General features: G+C 39.1%; 1 protein-coding gene across 2 annotated transcripts; it reads right to left on the bottom strand.

The window, feature by feature from the left end:
- Nucleotides 1-757: 757 nt before the first annotated feature.
- arl4aa (ARF like GTPase 4Aa) lies at nt 758-3,983 on the bottom strand. 2 transcript variants are annotated; one of them, XM_087812749.1, is made up of 2 exons: nt 3,852-3,983; nt 758-1,948 (listed from the first exon to the last, which is right to left on the bottom strand). In XM_087812749.1, exon 2 carries the CDS (start codon nt 1,848-1,850, stop codon nt 1,245-1,247), a length of 606 nt encoding a protein of 201 aa, XP_087668875.1. In that variant the 5' UTR covers nt 1,851-1,948; nt 3,852-3,983; the 3' UTR covers nt 758-1,244. The 2 variants fall into 2 exon arrangements, with proteins under 2 accessions (XP_087668875.1, XP_087668877.1); XM_087812751.1 differs by lacking the exon at nt 3,852-3,983 and adding an exon at nt 3,791-3,811.
- Nucleotides 3,984-11,060: the final 7,077 nt, after the last annotated feature.

Genomic DNA, 11,060 nt, shown 5'->3' with positions numbered 1-11,060 from the left:
ACAAAGAAAAAAAACAAACGCATTCAATTTTTTGGTTATTAATTAATTAAAATTGTTGGAATAAAGTAAATGATTCAACATCATGTAAATGTAAAGATAAAGAAAGTTGTGTTCATATAAAAAAGTGTATTTTTTTTAAATGATTTCTTACTTTGTAGGACTAGGTCAACCACTGAAGTTGCAGCAGTCTGTTTACTACATGATTGTGGGCGTGGCCTCTGCTTGTCGCAACAGGGTGGTTATTACCGAAGGTGCTTGTTATCAGGTGTGTTTGGTCAGAAGGCAGCTGAACACTTGACAGCTTGAGCCGCACTGACAGACGAGGTCGCCTGTTCAGACACGAAAATACAGACTGTTTTTTTTTAGCTCCTTGTTACTCAAGAATATACCTTTTCACCTGCGAGTACGTGATCACCTGAACAGCAACTCAACGTGTGAGAAAAGCGAACCTCGTCCAATTTACACTTCTTGCAGAAGAAAAAGATTTTCTTTTTCTTTTTTTCAACTGGAGGTTGATAATCTTTTAACAAAACCATGAGACGCCAAGCAGTCCCAGATTAATCCAATGTCAGTTCTCCTGGTGGTAATTGGTAACAGCGCTTTTATAGTTGTCAGTTTCACAGCTAAAGCTCTGTGCGCAAAATACATTAGCAGTTAGCGTTTGAAGCAACAAAACCTAATTGTGTCTAACTTAATCTTGTTTATAAGCCCACTAGCAATCACGCTCCCAAGAAAAGAATCGTACACGTTAGCGAAATCTCTGTTAAACATGTTTTATTTAGCAAAAATGTAGGTCTCTATTTACATCTCCTTCTCTACAGTAGCATCTTTACCCCCCCCCCAAAAAAATCTTATTTTAAAAACCGTCTAAAGTGCTTTTGGAGAAAAAAAACTAAAGATATAGGCAATCAAACAGCTGCTCTATCTATACTTCTCGTTCACAAAGATTGAAAAAAAGAAAAGAAAAAAAATATATATCGGCAGGTCTTCGCTCCAGCCTTTTCGGGGGAATAAACTTCCGTCTCTACTTTAGCGTAATACCACGTGAAACACTTTCGTCATCCTCCCAGAATCCGACCCATCCGTGCACCAGTCACTCCGAAACGTTCTCTTCTTCATTCCGTTTTGCCTTTTCAGTGTCACTTGCAGCTCCACCTTGCGCCCCCTGCAGTTCAGTGTTGGACTGATAAAACTCAGCGTCGCCTCCAGCGAGTCCTTCCCAAACCAAACAAAAGTTTTAAATTTTATCTATTCTTCTTCTTCTGCTGTCGAAGAACTTTCCGGTGCTTCAGGATCAGCTCGTGGAGTCGGTCCACACCCTCACGAAGTCCATCTCCGATGATGGCGCAGGTGGGCTGCAGGTGCCACGGCGTGGCCGGGCTCAGCTCCTTCAGCGCCAGCAGCTTCTCCATCTCGTCCAGTCCCAGCGAGTGCCTCAAATCCTGCTTGTTGGCCACCACCAGCACGGGGACACCGTGGTTCTCGGAGGTCTTGGCAATCTTGTGGAGCTCAGTCTTTGCTTCCTCCATGCGCTCCGTGTCCACTGAGTCCACCACAAAGATGATGCCGTCAGCTCCACGCGTGTACGACTTCCAAAGCGGCCGCAGCTTCTCCTGACCGCCGACGTCCCAGAAGTGGAAGGTCACAGTTCGGTGGCCGCTCAGGGACACCTTGACCTTCTCTGCGTTGAAGCCCTTGGTGGGCACCGTGTTGACAAACTCATTGAACTGCAGGCGGTACAGGACGGTGGTCTTCCCCGCCGAGTCCAGGCCCAGGATGGCGATGTGGAAGGACTGGAAGAGCGGCACGCTGGAGAGGCAGCTGGACTTTTCCGACAAGCCATTCCCCATCTCTCGTCATGAGGAAGGAGCCAGGGATTTGGGGGGATTTCAAATGACTGGCGGTAATCCCCTGAAGCCTTGTATTCCAAAACGGCCGCAGTAATAACCTGAAAGCATATTGCACATGTTAGGCTGGTGACACAGACCAATGCACCCAGTAATGACCCAGTTCTCTCTCTGTGGATCAACAGATCAACGTTGTCTGCTTTAGAACTCTGATAAATCGAGCCGCGTCTGTAACAAACAACTGTATCCAACATTTTAACATTAGCAGTCAAACAAACTTCATGCCTTTGCCACCATTTAATCACACTTGTGTAAAGAACTTTCTACAACATATAACTGATGCTAACTATTAGCAAACAACTTTATGGTGTTTTGAAGGATTTTGTTTGATAGTGTTGTTGCTGCTAAATGACTGTTAAGTGGAATGCATGTCAACAAACAGTTACATCATAACACACTCATGACGGAGAGAACAGTTGACAAAATAAAACTTGTCGGCCAACTATTATGGGAAAGGATCAGATAAGTTGAGGCTAAAAGAAGACATAGGAAAGCAAAAAAAGTGAAAATATTCATATAACTTGTTCATGTTGAAACTCAAAGTGCAAAGTCATGGGAAAAAAAAACACATTTTCAAAAGATGAACACTTGTCAGATGAGTGTTGAGATTATCATAGATATAGATCACTCAACAAGGAAGAAGCGAGATGAGCATCAGAGCTCAGTGACGCTACACACTTTCCTTGTTCCTTTACGAGCAAAAGTCATGTGACTTTCTTTAAACAGAGGGTCTGCTTGCATAAACCGAGGAGTTACGGAAAATAACATGTGGAAACTTGAATTCATTTGAACATACAAGTCCTTTTACATTTAAGATACTAAAGCACTTTTACTTAAAAAAAAAATCCAAGATGGTGGCGCAGAGTAGTCCAGTGGCTTCTTGAGCTCCTTGTTTGACAGCAAATAACAGCAGGATTGTGAAGATATTATTATTATTATTTTTTTTTTTCAGGCAGTATCATCATGATGTAAAGCATAGCGGATCTGATCTATTTTGAAAGTCAGTTTGGACTAAATAACTCCTCCTAAGCTCTGATCTTAACTTGGCAGACTGACTCTCTTGAGGACATCTGCAGTTGAAATGAAGATTAAATACAAAATCAAAGAAACATTCAGGCAAAAACACAGAAAGGGAAGCTAAAATGCTAACAGACATCAACATAATCTTTCTGGTAATCGGCTGTGTTGTCAACAATTTCTTAAACTAAACTCAAAGAAGATGAAGCCCTTTTACTCCAGTAACCACTGGCAACAAAGTTGTATAAAGATAATTAATTAACTATTGTTCATGTATTGTATTTTCTCCCTGCAGCGAATTCAATCCATTTAGCTCTTAATCCTGTTTACACTGAAATACCGGTTTAATCCGAACTGTGACGCCTGCTGTTGTGAACGTCTTCACCCCAGCGTGGGAAATAACGAACGCATTTTTAAATAAAACTCCATGTCTTCTTGACAAACATGCAGATCATGTGGCAAATGTAATCGAAATGTTGGATTGATACGTATATATATATATATATTTGTGTGTATGTACATAGTTATTTATTCCCGAAAAAACGGGCAGTGATTTGTTAACGAATATATAACGGCAGTAAAGGGAACCAAGCAAAAATGCCCTAAAAATCACAATGTATTTAGTCGTCAGTTTTCTGTGTATTTCTAAAGGTTCCATTCTAAACGATAACAAACGTATCAAGTACTGAAGGCTGTAACATTCTTGTGTGTATTCTTAGTTCGTTTTATCGCCAACCTGTGCAACACACCTCAATCCATGAAGTATTTACGTGGCAGGTGACACACACGTACGCGCACACGCAGGCACGCGCACACACACCCGTTGCACGTACACACACACACACACGGTCCACTTGCTGACCTACCGATCCGAATCACGCGGTGAAAAAGCAGCGGTAAACTGGTTCGTAAAGGGACCGGACTCACCGGCACACACTAGCCGACGAAGAACACGACGCTCCGGGTTCAATCGCTGGATGTTGCGGCGTCGAAACACGACACGATCTCCTCACTCGACCTCCTCCCCGCAGCCGTCGGCGCTACAGTCTGCTCTCCTGTGGCTCCACCACTGACGACGCTGCTGAGGGCTCGGAGGCACGCCCCCACCGACAGCAACAACGCACGCGATTGGCTCGCCCTCCGGCGCTTCCGCGTTCTGATTGGCGTAGAGAACTGTCGATCGTGGTTGTGCCCGGAATCCCAGGTCACCTGTTGCTCGCGCTTCTGTCACACCATTTCACTTCTGCTGAACAGGAAGTGTTATTGTGAAATAAAAATACACGAGTCAATGCTTTCCGTGTCAACTCGTGTTGTGTTCACGCACTGTAACTTTTGTGTGAAAACATTAGCTGCAGTTTGTGTATTACATCAAATAAGAACAGGTGCTGCTTTAGTTACTAGCATTAGCAAGAGAGCAGCATGTGTGGTGCGTTTACGTGACACTTCAAACCGTGATGATGCGTTCATGGGTTTAATTCAAGACAGTTAAAATGAAGAAACGAGTGTGGTTAAAAAAAAGGTGCATTCAGGGGCAATTTCTTGAATGTCGAGATGGCAAGAATCCACGGATGCTGCGTTCAAGCTCACACGGTCAAGCCAGAACAAATGGTCCGTGATGCGTTCGTGAACATGTCATGATTATTGTTTTTTATTTACACGCAAAATTCAAGGCGACTAAAAGGTTCGTTCAACATGTACTGATAAACACTTCCGACAGTCGTGGTTCTTTCTGTGTCTGTGCGTGCGTGCGTGCGTGGCACCACCCACATGCATCCGCGTGTTTTTCTTCAAACTGATTGGTCTGCGGACCGTGAATGCACCATCTCAGTCTAAACAGTCTGGTTCTGGACTTGTTTACAGGAGGACACTTTTTATTGCCTTCGTCTCGGGGCTCTGTTATGGTTGAGCTCATAACTTTAACTTTACCTTCCATGGAGACCGACAGTAGCAACAGCATATACAATGGAGTTTGTTTTTAACTCAAATGTATAGTGGGGGCCACACACACACACACATACACACACAGACTTACTTAAAGGAATAGTTCACACAAAAATATTGAGTTCAGAATTCACTTATTTTCTTTTGGTTGGGATTACAGTATTTTCAGATTAATCCAATCCTTTTAGAGCATAAATGCAAGTACATCTTTGATGTAGAAAAGTATGGTAAATGGTCTCTGAATTCATCTTCTGACAAAATAACAAACTTTAAAAGATCCAAATACTTCCATGGTGCTCGTTTGTAATCACCATCTTGTATTGAAGCCTCGACCATAGGAATTGTTCCGGAAAAAGTATCTGTACTTTTTAAGTTTGTAGAGCAAGTTCACAGTCTCTCGCCTAGCAGCTTCCGCTAAAAACAAGTGTATAGTATAGACTTTTTGAGGCTTCAAGACAAGATGGACGTTACAGACGACCATCATGGAAGTATTTGGATGTTTTTAAGTGACTTTTTGACTTTAGACTTTCTTTTATTGTCATTGCACAGAAAAAAACACTGCAGATTAAACAACTACCGAGCACTAGTTGCTACATTAAAATTGAGGTACATTTTTGCCTATAATTCTAAAAAGAACACATTGTTCTGCAAATAATCCCAACCCTTAGTCGACATGAGGGTGAGCAGAAAATTAGTTTCAGTTTAGTTTAGGTTTCAATATTGGGTGAACTAACCCTTTAATAGCTGCTGTCGTCTTATATTTAGGGTGTGTCACTTATGCACAGATGGTCACTAAAGGCAAAGCTCTGGAACGTGCACGCCTCAAATTTGTATTATTTTTGGGTGTGGATCTGAAGTAGCGATATCGAGGGCAACAGAAACTCCATCACACTGACGTCACACTGCAGGCAGCTGGTGAGTGAACCCTGACAAGAAAATCCTGTCTATGCAGTGATTAAAATAGTGCTCTAGGGCAAGGCACTGGTGAATAATAACATTAGTATTTTACAATATACTAATTAAATAGCTACCTTTAACACATTTATATTTACATTTTACTTTGTGTGTAATATGACATTACATTTTAAATTATTTCCACTTAATCTTGTTTTTTGTTAATACCCTTTGCCCAGTAGAGAAAACTAAGATACAGTACAGTGGAAGGCAGATATTTAAAAGTTAAGTTTTGTTAGTTGAAAGTGAATGAATATTTAGTATTGTATTACTATGCAGGGTTAAATATATATATATATATATATATATATATATATATATATATATTATGCAGGTATACATATATTCAAACCGATATATATACATTCATTTGTTGTTGAAAAGGATTTAGATCATACTAAAACTTTTGTTTGCTTCTTAACAATCATAATCAAACATTTTTATTGCCAGTGTAGTAAACAAAAATTGGATTTTTTTTTTGGTGTCCGTGCCTAATAAAGAAATTAAACAAGAGAACACACAAAATAAGCAGTAGAAAAGCATAACCTAGCACCAAGGAAACCATTCTGTCGCGCTTTAAAAGGTTTTAAAAGGCTTTAAAAATTGAAAAACAACCAATCAAATTGAGAGCTTTGTGTTAAACAACATCACAACCTAAATGCAGGCAATATATATTTTCAGTGCTTTAAATGGTGAGTCAATTCAATTTGCACATTCCTTTCTGTCACAGGCCTTCTTGAATGACTTGTTGGGCCAAATTTGCCCCCAGACCTCAAGTACCCTTGACTGCAGGATGCAGATCTCGTCCCACTACTCTAATCTGACTAGTTCTACGAATAGTGTTCAGCTTTTGGTTAATGCTCGAGGCTCTTCCTCGCCTCATAAAAATCTCAAAGAACTAGCTTGGATCCAAAACCTACCCTCAAGTGTAAACCCTCCTCTTGGAGGCATTCTGCTCATGTTTTCTCTGGGGTATGAACATCCAGGCCCAAGGTCTTCATGGAGTGTTAGGTCCCCACAACCCTCAGACCACCTAGCCAAGGGACAATTGGAGTCGTGGAGGGGGGACATTTGTCCTAGAGGGATGGCTTGGACAGTCTGTCCGCTACCTCATACAGAAGTGATGAGTTTCCCACACATAAAACAGAGCTGTTGGACAGGACTATGGCTGTGACAGCGGGAAATAGATTAGTAAAGCAGCATCCAGCAAATTATGTGCTGGGACACTAAACTGTCCCAGACATAGCTGAAGTTAACCTCACCCAGTTCATTGAGCTTCCTCAGGGGTAAGGCAGAGCATCACGGGTGAACCAGTCGCGAAGCTCGGTTAGAGAGTGGATCACTTTGTTGTAGAGCAGTAAATAATTAGTAGACACAAAAAAGAGGACAAACAATTACGAGGGAATTTATGAATCATTAGTCACAATTACACATTGTTAAATGTTGAATTGAATTGATCAAAAGAATCAACTAACAGACTTTTAAATCGCACCATCTTGTGGACAAATTCTGTAGCTGTGATTCAAACAAGTTTACTGATATCTTCTTTTATTTAAATAAAAAGATCCTTTGCATTAAAAATAATAAGCCCTTTGTAGAGAAGCAGCAGTAGGATATTTTGAAGTCTACCAGTAAAATCAGATAAATACAATAACATGTGAAAACATCATCATTCTTTTAAAATGAAAATGAAATGGTTCTTAAACTTTTGTTCAGTCCTCATCCTGCCAATCGTCGGATTGAAGCAAGTCCAAAGGCAGTCACTGCCAAAAAACAAACCTTCTCTATGTCTCGGAGAAGAAAGGTTTTACCTTTAGGAAAAAATAGATTAGATCAGATTGGATAAGCTTTATTTATCCCTCTCAACCTGCGTCCTAAAAATAAAATGATAGTAAATATTACACTAGAAGATGAAGACAATATCCGAATACAAGGCAAATTATAAGAAAAGAGAGTATTTAGATATTAAAAGAGTGGCTGCCTTGGTGCTTGGTTCTGTTGATCTATTTCTTGTTTTGTGTGATATTTTATTTTATTCTTTTATTCTGTACATTCACCTCAAGAAAATCCTATGTTGTGTTTACAACATTGACAATAAACATTTTCCAGCAGCCAAACCTCAGTATCGAGAGTATTTGAGTATCGAAAAATAAACAAACAAAGGCCTTTTCATTTAGAAAAGGAAATATATATATACATTATATTTATTCACTGCACATTAACCATTCATTTTCTACGGCTTATACTGATGTCAGTTTTCTTTATGATGCATTTATTTTATTTTATAATACATGATAAAAGTTCATTCAAGTAAGACGGTTAAAAAGATAAGAATAACATAAGAAAATAACCTTCATTGGCGTTTAAAACTGTTCGCTAACCGTCTTTAATCAAACAGGACGAACTAATGATAATAAATATAACTTGCTTATTTACTTACTTAGTTAAATTACAAAGCACGATGGAAGGAGATCGAGACAAGCTCTTGCAGGGGAAAGTGGGAGAAAATAAAAGTAATGTTTCTTTGCCCCCATCTAGTGGCAAATACCGGTATGGTAGAGGTTTTAACTAATCGCTGGTGACAACGTCTGACGTCACGGCTGTGCTCATGTACAAGTAGCTCTTTTAAATAAAAATAAAAAACAGGCAGCAGAGAAAAACGCTTTTTATATTTGAAAAAATGTGACTGATCAATGAGTGTTTATGACATACATATAATTTCTTCAATGTTAGTTTACAATGCTGTTCTTCGTCTGGTGTTTATTATTTGGTTGTAGTTATAACAGACAAAACAAAACATTATTTTAAGTTATGTAGTTTCTTAATGTAAGATCCTTGTTGTGTTGTTGATTTTTTTTATGTATATTTGTTTATCTCTTTGAAGTTCAATCAATAAAGTTTTACCTTACCTTACCTTACCTTAGTTCTGAATTTAATCAAATTAAATATTATAATAAATACTTTTGAGAAGTAACTAACATGAATATAATAGAAATGGTAATGTTCTGAAACTAGTAATTCAGAAATATAGTCACTGAGACTTATTCAGGATGTTGCTCCGAGGGGCATCAAGGAGGCTTCGGTGTGATTTAGAGGAGATTCTAGTGTAAACATGGATCAGTCCACCTGTTGTCAGCACGTTTACACGGCCGGACAGCTGACAGGAGCAGCAGGAAACCTGAACTGAGAGCAGGCTGACCCCCGACACTGTAAAAACAGGATCCTCCACCTCCAGCGGCTCTTCTTGACCCCTGACTCTGCGTCTGAATTGCTCTGGTGACCTTTTCAAAGTAAAAGAGATACAGAGCAGTGATGCTGCTGACCACAGTGAGTGTTCACGTCATGTCAATCTGAATACTTTAGTCAATTTAACAACAGCACTTTCAAAAGTACACATACATTTATCAGAAGATGTTTATTCAAAACTCTAATTTTGTAACATTTGTCCATTTCATGATTCTGTTGATACTAAACTGTTTTTTCAAAATGAAAGTTTCATCTTAACATGTTCTTCATAAAGACTTGCAGGAGCCAAGGTCCCAAGCAGTTTGATCAAACTGAGTTTATTTTGTCGGTAGTTAAATATTGGTTGAGTGAACTTATGTACCACATGATAGATGGAAAGTGTCACAAAGAAGTTTGTTTTCAACTGTCACATAAAGCGAATACTATTTAACGTAATGTTATACTTGCTAGCTATTCGCTACCAGTGGTAGTTCCGGTGAGAGAAATTGACGCAGCCTGTAACATGTTGTATCTTTGTATGTGTAGAAGTTTTTAATAAAAATAACAAATTATAATTTCAAATATCTCATTGAGTAATTAGTTATTATATAATTATGTATGTGTTACAGGGCGGCAGAGATGGAAATAAAAGAATTAAAACATCATGTATTAGGAAAGACTAAATCATTTATCCACGACAATATTTTGTGATGATCATCTCCACCTGTCACTGGACAAGATATTACAACTTTTCTTTCTTTTTTTTGTCACCTCTGAGGACCATGGTCTCTGACTCCGAGGAGCCTACACTGAAGTGAACGCAGGAGAAAATAAACATCAATCCATGAAGGCTCAGAATCCCTGAGAGATCTATGATTCCAGGAAGCGTCATCTGGGTGTAGCGCTTCCTTCCTCTTGTCACATGACTGATAAACTTGCTCTCAGTAGCGCCACCTTCCACACATATGGTGATCAGTTTGGGTGATGATACTTGAAGAGAACGGTTCACGATTCGCTGATGGTTCCTCCAGACTCTGGATGGAGCAGCAGATTTATGAGTCTTAACCACAGCTGCCGTCCTCGTCGCAGCCTCAAAACTGACTCCACTACAATTCACATGTTCAGATTTCCTCACAAGAGAGGAAATGCACAACAATTAGAAGCTGAGAGGAGCATCTGGTTTGGAGATTTAGGTCATCACTGGCTTGTGTCTATTTCTTCTCTGGTCACTTCAGGTTCATCATTCATGTAGCTCCCTCTACTCGGTGTAGGTCTTTTTGATGTATTAAAGTATGTTTCACCTAAAACTCATATCAGATTAACCATTTAACATTTTTTCTTAATCATATTATTATTGCTGCCACAGCTACAGTATTTCTGTGGTATTTGTTCATCTGGTATTACTTTTGGTATTAATACTGCCAATATTTATGTAATTATTACTCTTTTAGATCGACTTACCTCTGCATAGAAGCCTATTGTAAGTGCTACTATAATTGCTATATAAACTGCTATTAATAAAGTTCTACCTAACCTAACCTAACCTAATATCAGAATCAGGCAGATGTATTGCCAGTGTTGTCAAACCAACATAGCATTTGTTGTGGTGTCAGTACAGAATAAAAGAATGAAATAAGCAATAGAAAAACAGAACCAAGCACCAAGGCAGCAAATATGTCTTGTGTTATAATAGAAACATTTCCTGACAGGTCATACCATACACAGTCCTGTCCTGAAGAAAAATAAACAAAAAACCTTCATGTGAAATAGACTAAAAATATATATATATTATATGTTCTTGTTAAGAATGTTTAAAGTCTTAATTATACATTTTATTTTGAGGGACTTTTACAAATACATTTAATTTTATATTCTTTTACTCTGACTAGCTGCAACAAAACCAAAGACCTTTAAAAATAACAATTAATAATAATTTAAGTATCGGAGGAACTATTTTTTTGGTCAGAGTTGGTCGCACTACGTTTCTAGACTCGGCCGGCAGATGGTGGTCCGCTG

This window comes from Callionymus lyra, chromosome 17, assembly GCF_982586985.1.
Source record: "Callionymus lyra chromosome 17, fCalLyr1.hap1.1, whole genome shotgun sequence".
Lineage (NCBI taxonomy): Eukaryota > Metazoa > Chordata > Actinopteri > Syngnathiformes > Callionymidae > Callionymus > Callionymus lyra.
This window is presented reverse-complemented; position numbering and strand designations above follow the sequence as displayed.

What these genes read in the sequence shown, in the direction of transcription:
- arl4aa (XM_087812749.1), bottom strand. Translation starts at nt 1,850, where the DNA reads ATGGGGAATGGCTTGTCGGAAAAGTCCAGCTGCCTCTCCAGCGTGCCG.